The sequence below is a fragment of the Manacus candei genome, unplaced genomic scaffold (genome assembly GCF_025592945.1).
Source record: "Manacus candei isolate 608988 ecotype Guabito, Panama unplaced genomic scaffold, ASM2559294v1 h1tg000097l, whole genome shotgun sequence".
In the NCBI taxonomy this organism is placed as follows: domain Eukaryota; kingdom Metazoa; phylum Chordata; class Aves; order Passeriformes; family Pipridae; genus Manacus; species Manacus candei.
The window spans coordinates 696,699-720,757 of NW_026138145.1; the positions used below are offsets into that span (position 1 = coordinate 696,699).

At 47.7% G+C, this 24,059-nt stretch overlaps 1 protein-coding gene across 8 annotated transcripts in view; it reads left to right on the forward strand.

Annotated features, from left to right (window-relative positions):
- The window catches only part of KTN1 (kinectin 1), a 76,598-nt gene extending 64,218 nt beyond the window's left edge, over positions 1-12,380 (forward strand). For 5 of the 8 annotated variants that reach the window (XM_051768750.1, XM_051768752.1, XM_051768753.1 and 2 more), the window contains 6 exons: positions 1,177-1,248; positions 1,732-1,815; positions 4,437-4,520; positions 5,840-5,932; positions 10,479-10,602; positions 11,871-12,380. In XM_051768750.1, coding sequence (XP_051624710.1) covers positions 1,177-1,248; positions 1,732-1,815; positions 4,437-4,520; positions 5,840-5,932; positions 10,479-10,583 — 438 coding nt within the window. In that variant the 3' untranslated portion in view covers positions 10,584-10,602; positions 11,871-12,380. Of the gene's footprint in view, positions 1-1,176; positions 1,249-1,731; positions 1,816-2,037; positions 2,122-4,436; positions 4,521-5,839; positions 5,933-10,478; positions 10,603-11,870 lie in introns of all 8 variants that reach the window. The other 3 variants (XM_051768749.1, XM_051768751.1, XM_051768755.1) reach the window with 1 other exon arrangement.
- Positions 12,381-24,059: the final 11,679 nt, after the last annotated feature.

The window sequence follows — 24,059 nt, forward strand, 5'->3', positions numbered from 1 at the left end:
CAGATTTGTGTGGCTGTTTCTGTTGCCATCTTTAGAGAAGCAAGAACAAATAAACAGCACAGGTGTAAGGTCTGTGGCCATTATGACAAGTCTGTGTCACAGTCCTGTCATCACAGAATGGTTTGGGTTGGAAGGGACCTTTAAAGACCATCTTATTCCAACTTCCTTCTATGGGCAGAGACACCTTCCACTAGACCAGGTTGCTCCAAACCCCATCCAGCTTGGCCTTGAACACTTCCAGGATGGGGAGTCATTTGCAGGTGATGCAGGAGGCAGCTAAATGGCAAGCAGTAAAATTAATACTGATGAGATGGGAAGACAAAGGTCGAGAAATGTACATGTGTCCTGTTAGTGTGCCCAGGAATATGTTTTTCTGATCCTGATAACTTGGACAGACAGCTTCTGTTGAGCACCTGGATTCTTTTTCCAAGTCTATTTGTGAATAGATATGGACTCTTTGAGCTAAAATTGAAGTATCATAGGATCATAACAGTTTTTTGGAAGCTGTTAAAATACTGCTCAATCCATTATGGTCAACTAATTACTCTTGAAATTGCCTGCAAAGCTTTCCTTTTAGGAAGGCTCTGTTAGCAAAAGTGGGAAGAAGAAAGCTTTTTTTATGTCTCTTTCCCAGTTTACAATTAAAGTAGGTCAAACTGCTTTTTTTTTGAAAAATAATTTCTAAAGTATTTCTGCTTAGTAAATTTGAGTGCCAGAGTGTGAGCCTGGAGCAAACAGATGATTTGTAAACATCTCGTTTGAGGGGCTCACAGAGGCTGTCAGATCTTGAACTAGAGATGTGCTACCATCTGCTGCACTTACACAGCCCCTAATAAGGCTAAAAATGCTGGGTTTGGGTATATGATGGACTCTATTCTCTGCCTAGGAAGGATATTTCCTTTACTATGGCTAATGGCCAACTGGATTAGTCTTTTATTCCAAATATTTCAGTCATTTAGGCTCTAAATATGTCAAAGAACTTCTTAGGTTGGGAGAAGGTAGAAGAGGTGTTCCAACATAGACTCAGATATATTGTATTATTTGACCATCTTATTTTATTCAGCCACTGATTTAATCCTCAGTATTTTTAGAAGGTAGGAGCAATCTCGTGTGTATAAGGAGAGTTTGTCTTAGACCAGCCCTACTAAATATCTTTATTTTTCCTGAAAACTGCAGATGAAAACTTCAGTCACTTCTTTGGAGCACGAGGTGGAGAGGTTAAAGGAAGAAATCAAAGAAGTTGAAACTGTACGTGCAGGTGTTTGTTTTTTTGGTTTTCTTTCCTTGTCTTTGAAGATTTATGTTATTTAAACACGATTTAGGCTTGTGCTGTAAATCTGAACTTTCTGGGCTTCTCTCCTGCAAGCAGCACAGCCCATGCTGCAGTTTAATCTGAGTCTTTTGGGCAGTGTTTTTAAAGAGCAGAGAAGCTGAGTACTGGAAATTGTGCTGTTTTTTACTTCTGTACTCACCCACTGGAGCCCTTTCTTGTGAGGCTGAACAGTTTACTGCTTGTTGACAATCTTGGGCTTGATTCTTTTTCTTTTTATCTTTTTTTTTTTCCCCAAAGTGTAGCAGTTTAAATCTGCACTGTGCAATCACTGCATTTGAAATGCTCTCTAAATGTCACGGAATATTTGGTAGAAATTTACAGCTAATTACAAATCAAGCAAATGACACTGCGAGAAAGCATTGGAAACATCTGTTTTAACTCTGTTTTTCTGTTTCCAGCTTAAAAAAGAGAGAGAACATTTGGAAAGTGAACTAGAAAAGGCAGAAATAGAACGATCTACTTATGTTTCAGAAGTCAGAGAGGTAAACTTAATTGTCCAAGCTGTTCTTTTCTTTTTTTTTTTTTTTTGCTTTTATTTCTTTTGGTTCCCAGTTGGCTGGCAAACTAACCCAGTGCTTAGCCCCTGTGGCTGAGGAGTTTGTATGCTTGTGACACCTTAGGGTAGAGCGGCACACTAACAACTGAGCAGAAGAGAAGGGGGCATCCTAAGGAGACAAATCCTAAAACTCTAAACTTCATTTCAGCTCAAAGATCTCTTGACTGAATTGCAGAAAAAACTTGATGATTCATATTCTGAAGCAGTAAGACAGAATGAAGAGTTAAATTTGGTAAGAAGCTTGTTCTCCGTTGGGCACAAACCAGGCTCCCAGCATACGTATGAAGCGGAGACTTATTTCAAATCCTGTCTGTTCTGCTAACCTCTTCAGCTTGGTATTTTTGTCCATTGAAATCATTTATGTAGTCTGACTTTTTACAATTTGTCTCTCTTCTCTGCTCCTAACAATAGCATGTCTGGTTCTTAAGACCTTTTTTCCCCCCAAAGTCTGTAAGACTTTCGTTCCTGAAACTTCTTGAGAAGATTTGCAGTGTAGGCATATGCAACAGCAAATGTAATGGCCTTGGAGCAGCAAAAGTGGTGCTCTCAACCTGAGGATTATTCTCTGATTTTCTTTTTTTTTCCCCCCCCAAAGCTTTTTGAGGATGCAACTGTGGTATGTGTTCTGACTGCACAGAGCCTTTTCCATCCTGCTCTGTATGTACAGAAATTGGCCAAAACCAATGTTAGATTAATTCAGAGTACCCAGCCATTCAGCTGCTGACATCCTGCTGTGGCTGAATAGCTGTGCTGGCTTGGTGCTTGCATGTGAAACAGCGTGTTTGGCTAGAAATGCTTCCAGCCAATAATGCTCCTATACCAGCTTTCTCAAGAAGGACTTGGATTAACCGAGGATAGACCCAAGGATGCATGGTTTTCCAATCTGAGCCCTTCCCCTTCTCCCTTGTTTCACTGATGTGGTTTTTAAGGCTGCAGGAGCAGTCAGATCCTTCCTTTCCTTGTGTTTGAACAGTTTTTTCTTGCTTTTTGAGCCAGAATTGGGGAAGGTTGTTGCTGTCGCCATGTCTGTGGGTTTTAGAGTGGGTGGTGGGAGAACCTGTCACCACAGGTGGAGCTGATCCCACCAGGGTGCTGCCACTGATGTGACTGGGTTAAAACAGGGTTTATTTAGAAAAAAACAACCACCACAGCAACAATCTGCTTAAGTGAACAGTCTTCTTGCCTCAGCAACCAGAGCCTCTCCTTTTGAAAGCAAGGGAAATGGGAATTGAATGCATAGCTTGGAGTTAATCAGTAAACGCCAACCTCTTGAATATAAGAGGCAACAATTTATTATGTCTGTACACAACAAAAGCTTAAAAAGCTGAGCTCCCTGCTAGGGCAGCTCGAGTGCAATCTGATGGGGCTGTGAGGAGGTGGTGAACAACTACCTGCATGCAAATGGCTCAGGAATGCTGTCCAGTGGGTGGGAGTGGTTTTTGCAGGAGGCTGAGGAATAGAAATGGTGGGATTTCAGAATAGGTTTCCCTCTGCTTATAGGGTGAGCAAGGAGATAAGCTCAAACTGCAGAGGAGCTCAACAGTGCTTCTCCAAAATGTAGAATGCCAGCATTCACCAGTCCAGGGTGCTCCAAAGGGGGAAGCCTTCCAAGGGTGAGACAAATATAATGTGCAGGTTTGGAATTAGTGAGAATTCAGGGCTCTGAGTAGCCTTTTGTTCCCTTCTTTAATCTCCTGGTGGCTCCCAAGAAGATTGACAGCAGGAATAGTGAACATTAGCACAGCTCACTTCAGAGGCACAAATCCAACAAAATTGGCACTCGAGCTCCTTGTTAACACTCCTGTTCGAGGCTCAAGCCTCAAGTGCTGTGGCTGGTTCTGTGTGCTGTGTTGTAGTGCAATCAAAATACCCTTTAAAAAATGTTTATCCTTTGGAAGGCTGCAGTTAAAGGGCAGCCAGTGCGGAGTATTCATCCTTCTTGACTGAAATAGTTTCACTTTTTTGGATTGAATCTAAACACAATCGACAACTTAATATCCCCCCTGTCAGTGATTCATGCCTTGATGTGACGTTAACAGATTGGTTAAGTCAACATAGTTGTAGTAAGTGGTGCTTTATTAAGATGACAAGTAGAGCTTTTTAGTTTATTCAGCAGTAAAGAGACTGTTTAGCCTGAACTAGGAAGATGACAATCTGCATTTTTTGCATGTTTGCTGTGACTTAAGTTGGAGTCTGGGCTGACTTCTGTGATAAGGGTGCTAGAGAGGCTTATGCACTGTCAGGGTTGCTAATGCTCCTCCTGGCAATGTAGTTTAAAAGTTGAAACCACTCCTAACGAAGCCGATGCCGACCGCGTCTTTTCTTCTGTAGTTTCCGTTCCTTCCGTTTATCTTCACAGATGGAGTCTCTCTTCCTTGACTGTCCTTGTAAACCTCATCATACATGTCCACTAATCCAGTGTGTGCAGTAATTGTCAGTAATCTTACTCCCTTTGCAGTCCATGTGCACTGGGTTAATCCGTGGGACAGACAGATGAAATCTGTGTGTGTGAGGGGAGACTGAGTTTTCTTTGTTACTCTTTTGCAGCTGAAAACGCAGCTAAACGAAACACTATCAAAACTCAAAGTTGATCAAAACGAGAGACAGAAGGTGGCTGGTGACTTGCCCAAGGTAAGCAGAGACCCTTAACAGTTGCAGATAGAAATTTTATCAAAAACTCTCAAGATCTGTAGTTTTCCCATGCTGGAAAAGGTGATTTGAGCAGCTTGAGGGAACTGCCTTCCTGGTGGGGTGTTTGCTCCACTGTGACTGTGGGTGTAAGAGCTCATGCAAGATACCTGCATGTCTGTAGAAATGATAGAACTGCAACCAACAGCTCTGTTTAATTATCCTTCCTGAATGACTCCCTTGTTCGTGATAATTTTATGCCAGTGGGAACAAGCGGTGATTTGGGGCTGACAAATAATTCTTTATTTAAAAGAAACCCAGCCTAACAAAAAGCTCATCCCACAGCCCTCCACCCACAGCACAGCCTGAGGCTTCTAAATCCAGTTTCAAGTGGCAGAGGGTTACAAGTTGGTTTACAAGCCATCAGCCCATTGACATGTGGTTACACATCAACTATAACCCAGGAGACTCCAAATCTTAGAAGTTAGTTCTGTGCAAGTGTGATCAGACAAGCAGGTGGGTTTCCTCTGCTCTTCCTCAATGACTGCTCTTAGGAGATGGATTGGAGTGGACAACCTTTAAGCATGAGAGGTCTCAGTGCTGTCTGTCACCCCAGAAACAAAGCTCATGGAAAGTTGATAAATGGAGACAAGAACAGCCTGTGGAGTGGCTGGGCTCTGGCTCCAGACTCTGGAACACCTTGTTTCCTTCAGCATAGTATGGAAATTGGGATGAGTTCTTGCAAGACTGGAGTGGGGAATGCTGTTGGTGGGGCATGCCTTGTCCTGGGGCAGGGATAGGTGATCACAAAAGCAGTGCCAGGAGGTGAGAAGCTACAGGAAACCTGCTCTAATAAGGAATTTAAAATTTTGCTCAGGACAAATTATGTTGGGTGTTGACATGTGAAGTAAGCTGTGCTGGTGTTCATGGTATATTCTACATAAGTACACATCTATGATTAGGATTTTTGAGACCTGCCTGCACTCCTACTCTTGCAAAAAAATGTTGCTGCACAATTTTTACCTAATAACTTGACATGAGACTCTTAAAGCTTCCCTGTAGAATTGCTCTCAGATGCAGGCAGGCTGACATGCAACATGCTGATTGTAAGGAGACATGTCAGTCTTGGCAAATGTGTTGGTCCCTTGAGCAAATCTGGCATAAAACAGATTTCCTCCTTAACAGTGATTTCCTGTGTCTCTGGTGCTCTTGGGGAGACTGGGGGGGTTGCTTTTCAGGCTTTGCTAATTGTTGTGCCTTCCCTGTTTTTTTCCTTTCTTCTTTTCTTTTTTAACTTCCTTTTTTTTTTTTTTCCTTTACAGGCCCAGGAGTCTTTGGCAGCTCTTGAGAGAGAAATTGGAAAAGTTTTTGGGGATGCCAATGTTATTGAAAACAGCGACGTTTGCACAGAGTCGGTGAGTGTTTCTTTGAGCTCAGGGGCAACACAAATCCCATGCAAAGAGGGAACTTTGGGAAGTGAGGTCCAGCAAAGGAACAGGTTGTGTGCTGCTGGTGGGGAAATGAGGGCTTAATGAAGCTTCCAGTCCTTGCCAGGGTGGTGTCCTAGAGCTGTATCCTAAGGATGCATTGGGAGTTCTGCTGTCATCTGGATTGTGACCCCTTTCCTGTGGCTCAAATCTGCGAGGAGGAAGAGGAGAGATTCTCTACATAAAGTCTGGGCTTTTGATGGGTTCTTGATTTGGTGTGGGCAACAGTGGGAAGATCCCCAGACTTGTCCCTCCAAGAAGGGAAAGGGGAAGCTAAAAATAAATCTGCTGATGGCTTAAAATACTCACTGCTGGGTTGGCCCTTGCTGACATCTGTAACACCAGAGAGAGGCAGTTCTGCATGACCCATAACACCAAGACAGAGGTTGTCTCTTGCTAGAACGTGGTTCCTTCTGACCAGAATTCAACTTCAGCTGGTCCTGGCTCCTGGGAATTCGTGTTGGCCTTGATGTGGTCCAGCAGTAAAATTTTACTTTCCTGAGCTTCAGGAAGGAACAGACTTGAACTCTGCCTTGTGCTGTGGGTGGGTGACTCTCCAGACTGCTGTTGCTCCTATATCCTCCAGCAGTGGCAGTGCAGTTTTAGGGTGTGGAATTTGGTGGATTCTCTCTGGGGTGGCCTTTTTTCATGCTTGGATGATTAGTATATTGATCCTAAAAAGGCACCACCTGTAGAGGTGATGGAGCTGTGGCTTTTTCACTGGCGTTCTCCATCTCTGAAAACAAGAGCTTTTACACCAGCTTCAAAATAGCTTCGAAACAGCTTTCCAGGAGGCACTTGGGAAGGGGAAGGCTAAAGCAGATGCTCTCCCAGCACGTTTTACACAGCTAAGTGGTGTCAGTGGAACTCATTACCCGTTTCCTTCTGATGGATAGAGTGGAAGGAAACGCTGTCGTCTGAGGGGGAGAGGAGCGTTTGCTGATAGGACAAATAATTTATATCGACTCCTTTTAGCTGCTGAAAGTAAGTGGCTTCATCAGCTGCAGGAGGAAGCTCTGGGTCCTCTGAGGAGTACTGTGGGAAAGCCTTTGTAGTCATTAGCAGGAATGAAATGGCTTTTCCAGAGTAATCAGTTGATGCTGATGGACTTTTGTGTCGGCTCACTGTGTTCAAGCCAGGGTTGCAGCTGGGCCTGTGAGGCCTTGGATGTCCCAACCCTGTGAGCTCGTTCCCAGGAGGATAGTAGGTCTGCTGAGCCCTTCAGCAGAAGATGAGGGGATTTTGGTGACAATCAGGTGCTCTGTGTCCAGCAGGCTGGAGAGAATCCCTCAAACCAATCCCAGCTCTGCTGTGCCTTTATGGCTTATCCGTGTGGTACATGGGAACAGCGATGCCATCAGCCATGTGGCTGGTGACTCTGGTGAGCCCTCCTGGGCCAGGTGTCATTACTTGTGCCCCAGATGTGCTCGTTTGACTTAATTGCTTTAGCCTTAACTCACGTAACCCCTCTGGCTCTCGCATTGCTTCTCTTGCTTCTCTTCAGCTCTTGTGGGCACGTTGTGGATTTTCTGGCAGGTTTTCTGCCAGAATATCCATGGCTTTATTCTGAAGAGGAGTGTGGAAAAACAGTCCTAACAAACCTATAATTAAGCCTTCATTAGTAAAAATACGTTAATTGTCTAAGCAGCGCTCTTGACAGGTAGCCATTGGCAGAGGCTGGAATTAGAACATTTACTTTATCTTTTCTCCAAGCCTTTTATGCTGCCTTTTTGGTTTTGATTTTTTTTTTTTTTGAGGGGGGAGAAAAGGAAACTGTCTCCCCAGAAGCCTAAAAACCCAGCTGAAAATAGCTCTGAGATCAAAAAAGAAAGTCTTCCAGCCACTTCCACCTAGCAACAGTGCCTCTTTTTTTATGAAGGACCTGAAAACACGTGCTCGAAAATGAGCATATTTGTTCCTTCTGGGTACTGGAACCAGCCCACAAAATTGAGAAATGATACTTGCATAAACCCTCAAACACACTCAGAGTGTTTTCTTTAGACTCCTTTTCTTTCAATTTAAAAATAGACCATTTGGGTTTTCTAATCAGCTGCTTTGTCACTTATGGGACCAGCTGATGACTAAAGGGGGCCTTTTAGTGTGCTTTAAGGAAGTCATTTAAATTCAGCAGCTTGCTTAGGCACTGAGCTTATTTTGAGGCTTATATGAATTCTAACATGCTTCTCCTCCCCAAATCTCAGTGTAAAACATTCCATCATTGGAAACTGGAAATGCCATATGTGTGGAACAGTGGAGGGGAATCTGTCCAGACAGTTCAGCACTTGTCTTGGCTACTGAGTCTGTGATCACAGGGCCTTCCCCACTGCTATCCTTTTTCTCTCTTCATCTCCATATCCCAAAAAGATGGAATCATAGAATCCCAGGATGGTTTGGGTTGGAAGGGACCATAAAGCTCATCTAGTTCCAAACCCCCTGTCACAGGCAGGGACACCTTCCACAATCCAAGGTTGTTTCAAGCCCCATCCAAACTGGCCTTGAACACTTCCAGGGAAGGAACATCCACGCTTCTCTGGGCAACCTGTGCCAGTGTCTCGCTACCCTCACAGGGAATGATTTCTTCCATATATTTAACCTAAATTTCTCCTCTTTCCCTTGAGTCATGGCAAGCAGGGGCCTGGGGCACAGCAGTGGCTGCTCCACTGGGAGCTACTCAGGATTGGCCCCAGGAGGGTTGGGGATGTGTCTATAATTTATGAGTAAACACTACCTGAGATTAGTGAGATCACAAAAGAAGTGAGAGGGAGTAAGGGAGGGAAAAGCTCTTCCCAGAGATGGGGCTGAGAGTGGACTGAGAGGCTCCTTCGTTGCCTGTGGTTCCAGTGCTAATGCACAGGCACCCTCATCCCTGGCAATGTTGGTCAGTGCTGGATTCATTTGTCTGCTGGGCTGCTAATTGCCTTTGCCTTTCTGCTCCTGTCTGGATGAGATCACTAAGCCAAGTCTCAGCCTCGGCAGGCCTGATCTTCAACAGGGGTAAAACAGGCTAAGGCTACCCTAACACAGATCCCAATGATTTTTTACAGTAGGAGATGTTCACCAGTTGTATTCAGTAAGAGCTTTGTTTTGTTCCTGTGTCTGAGCCCGGAGTCATTTCTGTAACAGTGCAGGTGCTTGAGTTTGATTTACTGCTCACTCTGCATTTCCAGCCAAATGGGAGCAGGGAAAATGGCTCTCTCTGAACTCCCTCTAATTTCCCTGGAACTCTGGGGAGAGATTTGCAACCACATAATGCATCAGTCTCATTCTGGTGGTAGCACTGGTTCAGTCAGAGCGGGGTTGGCCGACGCTGAGCGCCTGGAAACGCCTCCGTGCTCCTGTTGGGAACTGGGTACCTCTGCATTGCTGACACCAAGGCAGAGCTGCTTATTTTGAGCTGTTAAATTTCCAGGAAAAGCTCTCCTGCAGGTTATCTGCATGTCTGTGTTCTGAGCTGAGTGAGGAGCAAGTAAGGTGTGTTTTGGATGTGGAGTGCTCGGTGCGTCTCTGGAGGAGTTAATCAATAAAGGCAATAAAACAGGGATTACACAGCACTGTTGGCTCCAGCAGGGCTGACAGTCAGGGAGGCAGGAGGGGAAGAGTCCATCTTGAGTTGTGACACTTCCTGATTAATAAACTGTTGAACTCCTGGAAAAATAAAACAGGGATTTATTTTTGTTGAAAAACGCACGCTCAGCACTTTCATTTCAGCACAGGAAACCAGCTTTTCGGCTCGTGGTAGCTTTCCTTTTTCCTTTTCTGTTTTGACTGGTGCTTAGACTGCTTTGTTAAGCCTTCATCCAAGTCACTGGCAAGTGGGCATTTCCCAGGGGCTCAAAGCAGGGGGTGAATCCATGGGGTAGCTGGTGGGCAGCAGCCCATGTCCTGAGCCTGAGCAGGAGCTGTGTGGGTGGGGAAGGGTGTGTGTCTCCAGCTGCTCCACATGGTGTTCCACAGCTGGAGCTGCCCTGTGCTTGGGTATTACATACTGCTGAGGACACCATCCCACAGATCCTCAATCAGACCCCCTCCTTGGTGGTCCAGGAGCCTTGTTGTTCCAGCTGTGGAGTCAGAAATCATCCCTCCCCCTGGGTGCACCCCAGCCTGTGTTACAAACCATGTGCTCCCATCTGTGGGGGGATTCAGCCAGGCTTGTGGGGATGTGGGGTAATAACCTCTGAGGCTGGGTCAGCTGTGGATACAAGCACAATTCCTGGAAGCAGCGGGATGGGAGCTGGAGGTCAGCAATGCTCTCACTGGCATTCTCTGCATGCAGGTAATTCCCTGGAACAGGAAAGGGCTTCTTGACTTTGAACCATGTTGTCATTAAACGTGGCCATAACCCTCTGACTTACAAGAATTGTTCCCATCTGCACAACGAGTTTGTAATTTTATACAGAGGATCTAATTCTAGGCTTTTGTGGTAATTAGATTGTAAATGAGTTTTTAATGATTTCTTTTTTTCCCCTTCTTCCAGGAATTGACTGATAAAAGACTAAATGTGGCGGTGAATCTTAACCAGGATGTAGGTCATCTCAAGAAGCTGCTCGTGTCAATAAGCCAAATGCTGGCAAAGGGATGAGAACACTACCAGAGAGCAGGTGGGTGCAGCCAGCTGAGCTGGTGGGTGGCTGTTGGGAAGGCCACTGGTCTGTGGTGGTGGGACCTTGTTCAAATTTAACAAGTCTGGTGTCAAAATATGAGGCTTTTTGGAATAATATTGCGGAATCATTGAATTATTGAGGTTGGAAAAGCCCTGTAAGACCATCGAGTCCAACCTCTAAACCAGCACTGCCAAGGCCACCACTAAACCATATCATACCAAGTGCCACATCCACACATCTTTTAAATCCCTCCAGGAATGGTGATTCCAGCACTCCCTGCTGTTCCAAAGCCTGACCCTGACAACGCTTTCAGTGAAAAATGTTTTCCTCATATCTAATTTAAATTCTATGTGCAAATCATAAAAAGCTTCTGGTAGGCCCTGGATTTGTTCCTCCATGGATCCACACATCAGTTAGCTGAGACTAATCTTGTATCCCTCTCTCTTTTGCTACCTGCTGCTTCATGCAGCAAGTCACCTGAAGTTTTGTGCTCCCAGAGTCTGTGCCTTGTTTCCTTCATCCCAGCAAACTGTCTACACTTCCATGCTCTGATTGCTTTGGGATGGAGGATATTAAAGTAACCCACTGGGCTTTCCCTGAGCTACCAGCACTGGCTCGCAGTGGTCAGGGGGATATGAGTATCCTGGAGCATCAGTCTGGCATGAACCCTTCATCCAATGACAGACACATGGACAAGGCTTTTATTTTCAAATACAGCCAGTTTGGAAACATGGGCCTTTGTGGTTGGCTGCATCATGCTGGTAAACTTCTTAAATGTCAAGTCTGGATAAACTCTACATTAACCTTCCTCAGGCAGCTCGTGCAGGTTGTGGTCCAGGTCTTAATGTGAAGTGTTTGGGTTGAGAGGGAGCAAGGCCTTGGTGCTGAATGAGCTGCTACAAGGAGTGTCACAGCTCCCTCTCACCTGCCGAGGATGGGGACTTGTTTTATTCCTGATTTAGGTTTTTTTTATGCTCCTACTGCTGTGACACAGCACTGACAGCAGAGCTGGTCTTGAGGGTGATGGGGTTCAGGGTGGGATGAGCCCAGTCTTACAGGACTCCTTATAGGATGGGCTTGGTGCAGGTGGGAGGAAGAGGCTTCCTGCACCTTGACTCTGCTCTGGGAGGCTGTTCTTGCTCAGCCTCCACCATCCTGGCTTGTTCCTCTGAGATTGGTGTTGGCCAACGCCAACAAAATGCTGTCAAGGTGTGGGTTTGTTTGGAAACTGCTCCTCTGACGTGGTGTTTTTGTTTCTCTTGCAGAGTGAAGTCACGGGGGAATCGTTAATTTGAGGATAGCAGAAGGCATTGTATTATATTTTGCCAAATTAAAGCCTTATTTATGTTTTCACCCTTTCTACTTCGTCAGAAACACTGAACAGAGTTTTGTCTTTTCTAATCCTTGTTAGACTACTGATTTAAAGAAAAAAACCCGACTCTGTAGACACCTCCAGAGTTTAGTTTTATAATAAAAACAAACCTGTTTGGATAATTAGACCTTTACATTCCTGGAGAGACAGTAAACACATAATCTTTTGTCTTATTTTGCTCAATAAAACTTGTTCAGAAAACTCCAACGTGGTAAAGTCACCAGTGGGATATGACATTTTAATACTGATGTTGTACACTGTTTTACTTAATTACATTTTTGGGATTAGCTGCCTCTGACTTCAACCTCAAGTAAACACTCCTTTTTTTTTTTTTTTTTTTTTGGTTGCTAATGTAATCAGTTTTTGTAATGGTGTCAGCAAATAAAGGGATGCTATTATTCAAGGTGTTCCTGCTCTCTTCTTTTAAGTGAATGTGGATGACTCAGGTGAGGTGTCCACCTCTCCCCTCCCCGAAATGAGCATCAGGCTGCACCCAATGTACTTTGGTTTTGGGCAGAGGAGGAGGCACCAGCTTGAGAAGAGGCAAACTGGGGAGCTTGCCAACTGCAGAGCAAGTTTTTGCTTTAAAGAAAAGGTACTGAGGTTTTGAAAAATGCAAGAAATCCCCAGCAAGACATCATGCAAAGTGTGGTTCTGTTGTGTTATCTTTGGGAAAAATCAGGGAGTAGAAGGGAGATAAATAGTCAGAAACACTGGATTTTGTGGCAAATCCATGTGCAGAGTGTCTCCATTTGCCTGAATCTGCCTCCTGGATGGGAGTCTGTGGTGGAAGGGTGCTTTGTTGCCTTGTTGTTTGTTGGGAACAAATCTGGGGAGAGAGTTTGATAGGACAGGGATTCTCCTGGGAGTGTGGGGAGATCAGGGGCCCTCCTGCTTTGGGATTTTTAGTTCTAGGGGATACTTCAATGGGCAAGGTGAGAGGTGGTTGCTTGGTTCTTGAGAACACTTGAGGACATGATTATCTGTGAGAAGGCAATAAAATAGGGGTCAAAATGAGTTAATTGTAGAGGTAAAACAATTCAAACTGCTCACCCTGAGCTGTTCACACTCTGTGCCTTTTTTTGTTTTGGTTACTGTTTTGGCCCTTTGTCACCCACCCCCTTTGACCAGACAGGAGATGAAGAAATGTCTTCCTTACATGGACCCAGTGGTTTCCTGGATGATGCAAGTCCTGCTGAGAGCTGTGAAGTAGCTCAGAAAAGGGAGAGAAAACTGAAAAACCTGGTTTCTTCACAAAAGCAGCTACCCTTGGGTTCCAGCTGTGGCCATTAAGCTGTCATGGAGATGTTATTTCATGGAATTAAATGCTATTAGTCTAACTTTTACAGGTGGCTTGATGCAGAAAGCATTTCTAGTGCCAGGGGCACCCTCTGCAACTAGATCCAAAGGAAAACCTGAACCCTGGAGAGTCTCTGCACTTGCTCAGGTTGTGGACAGAGTCCTTTGGCAGGTGTCCAGACACCTATTTTGGGGGGGTAATTAGCAGTTTGATGGATCCTTGCAGGTCTGACTGTTTTAAAACAATTTAGGAGTGTAACCCAGGAGCTTCAGTGATGGTGGTTTGGGCGGGGGGTGTTGTGGTGATACTCTGGTTGCATTCCTGCCCCTCTGGAGAGTCCCAGCTCCTCTGAAGCTGTCACTTGGTAAAATGCATGGCCACAGAGGTGGCTTCTGGCTGTGGGAAGCAGACCTGAGTCTGTGCTCCTGTGTCTGTGTCCTGGTGTGTGCTTGGGTGGAAGCTCAGCCTTCCTCTGGATCAGACACTCTCCTCTGGCTCCTCTGTGTGTCTGGATCTCAGCTGTGGGTTTTGCTCCTCTCCCTTCCCCTTATGCATAAGGGCACTGGGAATCTTCACAAGGAGCTGTTTCCCATCCTCCTTGGGCTCACCAGTTAACAATTATCCCAGTGTATTTGGATAACTAGGGGTGCTCAGAGCCTTCCTGACTTGGGCATTGCCAGTTGGAGAACGTGCAGAAATGGGCACCAGGGAATCCCCTTCATTGTGAGCCTCTTTCCCTGTGTGCAGTTGCTCTCCAAGGCCCTGGGAAAGCTGGTGGTAAGACACAGATTGTCCAGGTACCAAGCAGAGCAGGTTGATTGTGGATGCCTTATCCCTGGAAGTGTCCAAGGCCAGGTTGGACAGGGCTTGGAGCAACCTGGTCTAGTGGAAGGTGTCCCTGCCCACGGCAGGGGGTTGGAATGAGATCCCTTCCAACCCAAATCATTCTGTGATTCACCTGTGTCTGTCCTCCCTGTGGTGCTGTGAAGGCAGAGCAGGTTGAGGAGCTGCTGTGTTAATCCTGTGCCTCCCTCTCCAGGAGCTTGGCACAGGTAATGTCCCAGTGAGAATTGGGATCTGCCTGTAAAGCAATGTCTTTTTTTCCTTGAAAAGGTGGGTTTTTATATGCTGGTGATTCCTTGCTCAAGGAAGAAATGCTCCTGGAAGGGACAGCAGTGCCTGGAGATGCTCTGGGTGCAGCCTTTGGAGGAGCAAACACAGGGTGAGTGTGGAGATGGAAACCTGGCTGTATCTCCAGGCTCTTGATTTTCTGTGGATTAAGCTGCAGAGCAGGGGGTGAAGGTGCTGCTGCAGTGCTCACTTGAAAAAGGGGAGAGATTTGCAGTGTCATTCCCTTTCTCTCTTGGCAGGAATTCTCCCTGGAGAGGACGGGAGACCTTTCGTTTTGAAATCTAAGTGCGGGGTTTTATTTTGCTTTGGGAGATGTACAGAGGTGTTAAAGGCAGCTGTGAAAAGATCCCCTGAAAAGCCCAGCTGAGCAAACCCTAATCCCCTCCCAGAAGGGTGAGGAAGGGTTAGGCTGGTTCCCCAGGAGCAGCAGGAAGAGGGATGGATGCTGTTTCACCTCTGTGTCCTCTCCAGCCCTCGATGAAATGCGGCTGCTGGCAGTCGCCTCTCAGATTTGGAAGGCTTTGCCGCGCCGGTTTGGTCACTGAGAAATCCCTCCTGCTCTGAGCATCTGCTGAGAGAAAATGGAATGGAAAAAAAAAAAAGCAAAAACGTGTGTGGAGCTGATTCATCAGTGCAAAGGTAGAGCTGGTGCTTGGCATGTTCCCAGTGCTGTGAGCTCCTGGTTCTCCTCAGAGCTCCGGCCCTTGGTTCCCAGCCAGGCCGGGAGCCGTGGCGGGAGGCAGGTTGGTCTCTGCCCGCGCTAGAGGGAGACAATAGCTAATGGATACAGGGATGCTTTTCTTGGAAAAAGCCCAAAGTGGGATGTTCAGCTGCTGGCAACGGATTTTTGTTATTATTATTTGTTTTTTTAGAGGTGACTTGCACCAGGAGAATCTGCGCTGTCACCCGAGCGATGCGGTGCCGGGCGCTTCCCGATCGAGCCTTTTTCCTGTACAAAACTGGCTCCTCTGGCTTTCTGTTCGTTACCAACCCCTTCCAAATGGAAATGAGAAGTGCAGGGGAAGGCTCTGAGCTGTCTGGCTGCTCTCACTGAAGTTGTGCTGCCTCTTCTGCGTCCCCCAGCACAGCCCTCCCACCCTTTCCCGGCTGTATCCAGCAGACGGGAGCAGCAGGTTGTTTATCCAGTGGCTGCCGTTGGGTTTTCTCAGGCAGTGACTCACCCAGCTATTTATTATTGTGATTAAAAAAAGAAAGCTCGTGCAACTTTAATTCAAGGCCAAATAATTCAAGTGATTTTGCCAAAAAAACCCCTTTGCAAGGACAGAGCTGTGTGTTCTCCCCAGGGCTCTTGGGGGTCCCCGTGTTCCCCCATGTCCCCTTTGTTCCATGTGACCTTGGCTTTTTGCACTCTCAGCGATGTTTGCAGTCAGCTGTGGGTTTCCTTGAATCACTTGGTGGTCACTGAGGATCTTGTCAGGCTGATTTTGGCAAGGCTCTGCCTTTTGCCTCGGACTTGGGGGGCTCTTCTGCAGATCTTGGTGGAAGCTGTCAATGGGAACAGCTGCTGGAATTTCCTTATGGAACATCCAGAAGGTGAGAGACACCATGTTTCTGGCAGACCTCAAGGTTAAACATCATCTTCAAGCAAACTCTTCTCTGTGGGGCCAGTCTGTGCTTGTGCCCTGGCTGGAGAGCAAAGGTCTTGGGAAGAAAGTCTCTGGTGATGCTATGGGATGAGAAGTCTTCAAAAGTTTTAAAGGGAAATGGAGAAGACTACTGCTTTTCCAGCATTCAAATTTTCTTTCACCTCCTTTTGGGAGACATAGCTTGCTCTGACAAATCCCTGTGGATCCCCTGTCAGCTCTGCCTGGGCAGTGGCTGTGGGGGAGCGATGGGCAAAGGTTGCTCCTTGGGAACAAGTTTAACCAAGTGTCTTTATGGGGGATATTTTCTCTCTCAAACTTGCTGAAAGTAAGGCTGGACTAGCTCCTGAAGGCACAAATGATGCTGGTTTTTGTTGAGAGCTTTGCCTGTCACAGGGGCAGGATTAGAGTCAGAGAAGAGGACTTAGCTGGTCAGACCTTCATCTGGATGTTGTCCTCTATGAGACTCTGCCAAAGCAAACCAGTCAGTAAAAGCCTTGTGGAGTTTCCCAAGTTTATGTGAGAGGCCAGGAGTACAAGGACAACCTATGGGAATGCCAAGACTTGCTGGGGTGATCAGTGGGGGAGGTTGCCTGTGGTGTGGCCTCTTCCAAAACCTACCTCTCCTCATTCATTCCCTGAACCAAGTGCCTGTCACCAAACCAGTGACAAAACTTTGGTGAGGGGTTGGTACCACAGGCATCCTTGGTCTTGGCAGCTGGGAAAAGAATCATGCCAGCCTGATGGAGTGGTTTGGTTTATTGATTTTCTTTTCCTTCCCCAAACCCTCTGTCTCCTCAGCAGCCCTGAACATTTTCCTCTCTGAGCCCATCTCCATCCTTCACGGAGAGGAGGGATGATCTGCTGCTGTGTGTCCATGCTGGTGTGCAGCACTGGGACACTTCACCTCTGCTTCAGGAGGTGTCCAGGAGAAACCATGGTCCCCCCGGGGTGGATCGAGTGTGGTGTGACACAGGTCTGTACGAAAGACCGGTTCGGTTTCCGTGTTTTGAATTTCCAGGTTTCTGTTTCTCCAAGCATAAGTCTGGGAGGGTTGCTGAGGCTGCTGCTGCAGGTGACCCTGCTTTGATCTCCCCTGTGTTTGGGATGGGGGCTGGTTGTGCTTTCGGCCCGTGCATCCCCAGCACAACCTGCACGTGGCTCCTCGGTGGCTCTTTGCGGCTTCCTGCGGGGACGCTTCTATTTTTGGAGCGGTTGCACCTAAAAATACATCTTCAGGCTCCTGGGAAAGCTGGCTCTGCATCACTGAGGAGCTAATTAAACTGGGGGAAATGCAGGCCCTCGAGCAGGGCTTGTTCTGTGTCGCTGAAAATGGTTTTTAGGTTGTTTTTTTTTTCTTTCTTTTTGCAGTGATCCACGTTCTTCTTGCACCCCGTGGGCAAGGACTGGGCATTTACCCTTTCTCTGAGGGAAGGGCAGGCTCACATCCCAGGAGTCTGGGCATTAATGCCTGCTTTTGTGCAGCTGTGTCCCCCCTCAAACCCCAAAGTTCAGCTTCAGCCCCACTGTGACCATCTCAAGGCCCCCTGAGCAGCACTGGCCACAGCCCCCTCGATGGACAAGGGATGGGGGCTGGGCAAACAGCTTGGGCTAAATAAATTTCATCCTATTCCTTTCTAGAGATTTAGGGTTAATATCCAACTCAGATGTGCCAAATGGGGTCCCACTGGGTTTGGATCTCCAGCCTGGCCGTCAGCAATTCTTCATATTAACAAAACCACTGTCAGATGTGGCCACGGGTCCTGTTTGTGTTGCTGTGGGACTGAAAGCCATGAGGTGGATGGATGCCCAGGAAAATTCATGGGCTTTTACCCTTGTGGTGTTCTCACAGGACCCCTTTGGGTAAAAACACCCATCACCACCTCAACCAGCCTTAAAGCACAGAAAAGAAAGACCCAGAGCCCATTTCAGAGCTCATATTCAGAGCCAACGTGTTTCTGCAGCACATTAATGCTGCCTGGGGCCGTTCCTTGAAGACCTGATCTCTTGCTTAAGCAAATAGGCTCGTCCTAATCCAACCCCATTGAAAACAACCTGAGCTGCATCAGGTTTGGGATATAATTCTTTAAAATCAATAAATATTGCAGGAACAGAGGGGAGTGGGTCTGTATCAGCAATGCTGGTCCTGGCTGGTCATTATTAATTCAATGGATGCAGTTTTGAATTGGCTGAGGAAGCACAACAGCCCAAATTTTAAGTGCTGCTTCCCCCCGCCCCCACATTGCTGAGATGTTTTGCTGGATCCTCAGCAAACCCAAATGAGATGTCCAGGCTTCACCCAGGTGTTAAATATGGCAAAAAATAGCAGTTTTTGCAAATGTCTCATTCTGTGTCTTCAGTCCCTGCTTTTATAAAGCTGTGTACAGCAGGAGTTTGATTCCCAAACAGTCAGTTGTCCTTTCTAGGATGTCTGTGCTAAATATCCAGCTTTTGGGCTCCTGTGATGGGGTGACAGTCTTGGATTAAGGAGGCTCTGCAACCTGCTGGCTGCACTGACAGCAGTAGGATCTGTCCAGCGAGGCATTTCTTGCCTTCAGCATCATGTTTCCCCAGCTGAAATAAGGAGAAACTGATACCTCTCTCCTTTCAAAGTGCTTTAGAAACTCAATGAGGAAAACCAGTAAGAGCAACCTGTTGTTGGTTTGGGGGGAGGGAACCCATCTCCTTTCTTTAGTAAGTGTTTGCAGGGAAAAAGCCTGAAAACGGGACTCTCGGAGAACAGAAACTTTTAAATATCACAGAATCACAACATGGTTTGGGTTGGAAGGGCAGCCTGGTCTGGTGGAAGGTGTCCCTGTCCATGGCAGGGGTTTGGAACTGGATGATCTTTAAGGTCCCTTCCAACCCAAACCATTCCACGATCCTATGAGTGCTAGTTCCTAAATTGCAGTTAATCTTGCCCGATGATGCCAAAATCCAAGCACAATTTTTTTTCCCCTCGCCTTTTGCTCAAAATCCGTGTTACAGTCTCATCTTTTACTAACTAAATCCACATTTCAGCATGAGCCTTTGCCATCCTCTTGGTTCTCCAGGCCCTGTAGCCAGCAATACTCTGCTGTAACAGCAACCAGCATTAACACAAGGGCTAGCTACTCTTAATTACAGGAGCTGCTGTTTATCTCCCCAGCCCTGTTTGCTGCTGACAAAAGCCCGCTCAGGAGGGGGGTCTCTTGTTAATAAGCTGCGTGTGCGCCCCAGCAGTGAGATATTGATGTATTTTTAATAAACACTCTCCTTTTAAGGGCCACATGTATTCTGGGCTAATCCTCTCATTACAAGATTGCAGGGCGGCTCGCGAGGCCGGCCTGGCAAAGCTGGGTTTCACATTCATCTCTGGCTGTGTTAGATCTTGTACTTCCTGAAGGGGAGAGATGATGAGGGTAATAAAGGCTAGCTGTGCTAATTATTGTCATCCTTGAAGTTTAGAGGATGGAGGTGCAGCGCCTCAATTAAGGAAAACGGGGAGCGATAACCCGATAATAGGAAAACCTTCCGTTAATCAGTCCCTCTGGAAAGGGGAGGCTCCACTGGTGTTTATCCCTGTCCATCTTTCGTTAGGGTGCAATAATAGGGAGAGAAATGGGGATTAAGTGTTGGGGGCAAGCTGCAGCAGTGGGAGGGAGGTGATGGCAGCAAAGACTTGTCCTTGGCAGAAACCCTTCCAGTGAGGGCATCGCTCTGTGTCGGGGCGGTGCAGCAGGGAGGACATGAGGCCACATCCTAAGCTGGAACAAACCTGGAATTAGTGGGATGGAAAGGCACATTAAACCCTCCTGTCTGCTGTTTACCTTGCTCTCTCCCACCTGGGTCGCATGGACTTTAGTTTTGTTAAAATCCGACTAAAATATTCCGTTACCATTTGCTCAGCGGCCGCATAAAAAAGGCTCTGTGTACACTGTGAGCGAGGGGCATCTCAGGAAAGGCTGAGATTAAAGCAGCTAAGCTTACATAGACCAGCAACCACACAGGCTTTGAACCGCTGCTTCCTGATTTTACTCCATGTTTTCCACTCACTTAAATGTTTTTCCTATTTTCGTCGTTTTTCTCCCATGAAAAAAAAAAACACCTCTTCTTTCATGTGAAACCTCCGAGTCTTTTCTTGTTACTGCTGACTTGGGAGAACGAGGCATCCTGGAGGTAGGAAGACTTTTAAATCAGGTTGGTACTTGGTGGAATAAAATATTCCTGACTCTGTGCATGTGGTTTTCCTTTCTGTGGTGGCTCTGGATGAATCCCACGTCAGCACCACGACTGCACAGTTTCTTACCTCTGCCTCCCCCCAGCCAGAGTGTGGACACTTAACCAAGAGCATCTTAATTAATATCCTGAAATATTTACACATTGCACAGAGCAATGGTACAGGTCTGGGGTGTGTGTGCCACCAGTTCTCTGCAGGTTTGGATGGTTCCAATCTCTTCCTATCCAGCTTTAAGCTCCTTGGCTGCCAGATGTGGGAGCAAGTGGTGAAGGCAGCTGTGGCTTTGCAGGAGTTTTCTGCCTGCAGGGTCAGGTCTGCTCTCAGTGGCTTGGAGCTGCAAGGTGAGACAAACATCAGCCTGGTGATCTGCAGCAGCCTGGAAGGGAATCTGGGGAGGTGTGAGTTGTCCCTCACCACTCTCCAGAGGTGGGTGTTGCTCCCTTTGGCCTTTTCCAGTTGTTTTAATGATGAGGGTGGAGACTTTCCTCATCAGCAGCTGGAGATACATTGTACCCAGGGGATGCTACAACACCTACCTCCACAGAGCTTATTTTGGGGGGCTGGGACATGCTGCCACTCACGAGTAGGGTGGTCCCCCTCATCCTCTCGGCTTGGGATGCTGTTGTGGGGGAAACCTTGGGCTGGAAAACCATGTTTGGGGGTGGCTGCTGATGGGGTCTGTGTGTGCACCCAAAGGTGATGCTTCTGGGTGTTGGTGATGCTCTGAGAGCTTTCACTCCATCGCTGCTGCATCTGGGGGGGCAGCACAAACCCTTTGTGGCTGCAGGGGTGGGATTTTGGCTGCTCTCTGGTGTTTTTTTTTTTTTTTCATTCCTCTCCCAGTCAAGGAGGGAGCCTGCAGGGGAAGGATTGCCTCCTGTTCTTTTCTGGGGACGCTTAGCACTGGAGGAGGAGGTGGCAATGGAAATGACTCATCTGTCTAGCAGGTCCCTTCTCCCCTTCAGCGCTGCTCCCACGCGGGAAGGTGGTGGTTCTCCTCCCCCCTCCCTCCTCAGGGGAAACAATAAGGTTGTCGTGGCCTGTTCCCTCTGGCAGCAGGAAGCCCTGTTGGTTTTCAGAGAAGCCTTCAGGTTGGAACCCTTCACCGGGGGCACTGTGGCCTTTCAGTGCCATCCCACACCTCCCAGCCCTGGGGCGTTTGTGCTTTTGTGCTTCACCTAAGGGAAAATAAAAGGGTTTTTTGGGAAAGATGAGAAACAGTGCCCTGCAACCCCCTTGTCCCTCTCCAGCAGCCCAGGGGCTGGGCAGGGTGTAGTGATGCTCTCCCAGCTGCTGGAGATCCGCAACACAGGATGTCCTGAACCATATGTGCTTTCCATGTATTTCATAACCATCCATGGGCTTATCCAGTCCCCCCTGGAGCTCACTTAACTGTGGCGTGTCCCGAGGCAAAGAGATCCACTGATTTAACACAGGCACTCCTAGGGATCCATCTTCAAATCCTTCTGGCCTTGTGTTTGCAACCCCCAAACGTGAGCAAAGCCCTTAAAGCCTGCAAGATTTGTTCCAGGAATTCCTGGCGTGTTTCTGCAGCTCCTGGGAACCGATTTCATATTTTGTACAAATGTTCCCCCAGCCCCTGTGAGCAGAAGGCGAGCGAGCGGCTCGTGCAGCAGCTGTTGGTGTCACAGCTGATTTTAGCCCCAAATTTGGCAGCTCTAAGCGAATGAGCAGAGCCTGCCCAAAGGTTTCAGCTGCACCATCCCTCCCAGCAGCAGGGTTTGATTTTTCCTTGGGTTCAGGCACCGGAATGTGTCCCAGGAGTCGGAAGCAGGTTGTCCTTTGCAGACACCAAGAAATCATCCTCGGCTTCTCCTCAGGGCTCACGTGTGCTGCTCCAGTGAGGTGTCCCAGTGATTACAGGTGCTGGGTGAAGCAGCTTTGGATGCTTTTCATAAGCTATTGAGAGCCTTCCAAAGGTCCACGTGTGGGAAGAGATGCAACAGGATGGGCGATGCCACAGCTGGTCCAGAGATGCTTGGCTTTGGGAGAAGCTGAGCCTGTTTCTTCATGTTCCTCCACATCTTTAGGACAGGTGGTTTTCCCACGAGGGTTTTGGGTAAAGAAGTGTCTCTGATTTTGGAGGAGTGTGGGAGAGGGCAGGGGCTAGAAGGGGAGGCTTGTGGCAGTGTCAGGTGGTGCAATTGTCTGGTTTGGACTCAGGGAAGGGGAGTAAGGGGGTCTTTCCTTCAAATGCTGACCAGCAGTGGTTTTCCTTGTCCTCGTCCTGGAATTTGGCAGCACATTGTGCTGTGACCCATGGCAGATGAGACAGGAGGGGTGTGGTGGTCTCTGTGGGGGGACTGGGGCTACAAGGTGGCTTGATGGAAACTTGAGCCCTGCTCAACTCCAGTGATGCCCAGTACCTTCTCGCTCAGGGTACTGTGAGAGGTGCTCTTGGCTTTTGCTTTCCTTTGATTTTCTCAGGAATTTCTTTGGTGTGACCCCAGCTCCACGTGAATATAATATTTCTACCCCCAGTGATGGCCTCTCTCCTTCAGCTTAGCCCCAGAATTCAAGACACAAGCCCGTGCCTCCCACTTTGCCCTCCCTACCTTGTTTTCAGAGGGGTCCTGCAGATGCTGCTGAGGCCTCCTGGGGCTCTGCTTGTGATGGGCAGGAGCTGATGAGTCTGTGGCAGTTTTGTGGGGCCAGGGGATTGTGTTGGGCGTGGGGGGCTTGGTCCTGCTGCTGTGTGGTGTGCCCAGAGGGGCTGGAGCAATGTCTGGAGCGGAGATCTGCTTTTGTACATCAAAGTGGGTGATGCTGGGCACATCCAGTCTTCCTCCTCCTCTCCTTCCTTCTCTTCCTTGTCCTCCTGCAATGTGGAGCTGCCTTCTCCCACCTTCAGGCCCCTGCTCCCATGCAGGACACTGGTGAGAGCAGATGTTTTATCAGCAGGACCAATCCCACTTCCATGTGTGGAATGGGCTGTGCTGGTACCAACACCCTCCTGGAAAGTTGCTCCAAATCCAGGGTCCTCAATGACAACTGGGTTTCCTGGCCAGTGCCAGCAATGGCTCAAGGCCTACAGGAGCCAGTGTCTGCCAATGCCCTGGCAGCATCCAGGCTGCTTTTTAGCTCCAGGAAGACGTGACCTTGCCAGAGGTTTGGGATTAAAGAGAAACTCCAGCCCATCCACACGTGGAGGAGCCCCACCAACACCATGAGAGCACGGGCCACAGTGATCTTCCTGCATCCACCCATCCATCAACCCATCCATCCATCCATCCATCCATCCATGTGCTTGCAGCTCTTCCTCCAGCCCCAGTACCCTCTGGCCTTTTGGCTCTGCTGTGCCGATATTAATCTCTAGATTATTTTTTTTTTTTGGGGGGGGGGCTATTTATGAAGTGTAGCTCGAACTAAAAAGCCTATTGTGGCAAATAGTAGGCTTCTTGTGTGGCATCCCTGAATAGGAGGGGTGTTATCCCGTCCCCATGACAACGAGCATTTGAATTAAGAGCCGTCTACTCGGAACAATTTGCCGTCACATGGCTCGGAGGAAACACTTTGAAACCCTTGTAGTCTTTTCAATAGGCTTGATTGTTGGCGTCTCCCAAACTTAATCATTAGCAGGGCTCTGCAACAGATAATTACTGTGCCTTGCATTTTTCTGCCCCCGCACGTGACCGGCGCAATCCCGGAGGAGGCGGATGAGGGAAGTGGGTGACGGATTTTGGGCCGCCCCGAAACATTTGGGCAGCGGCCCCAGGCGCCGAGGGACGGATGGTTTGCAGGGGGAGAGGCTGAGCCCTGCTCGGAGGCGATCTCTGTGGAATGGGTGGGACTTTTTCATCCCCTGGA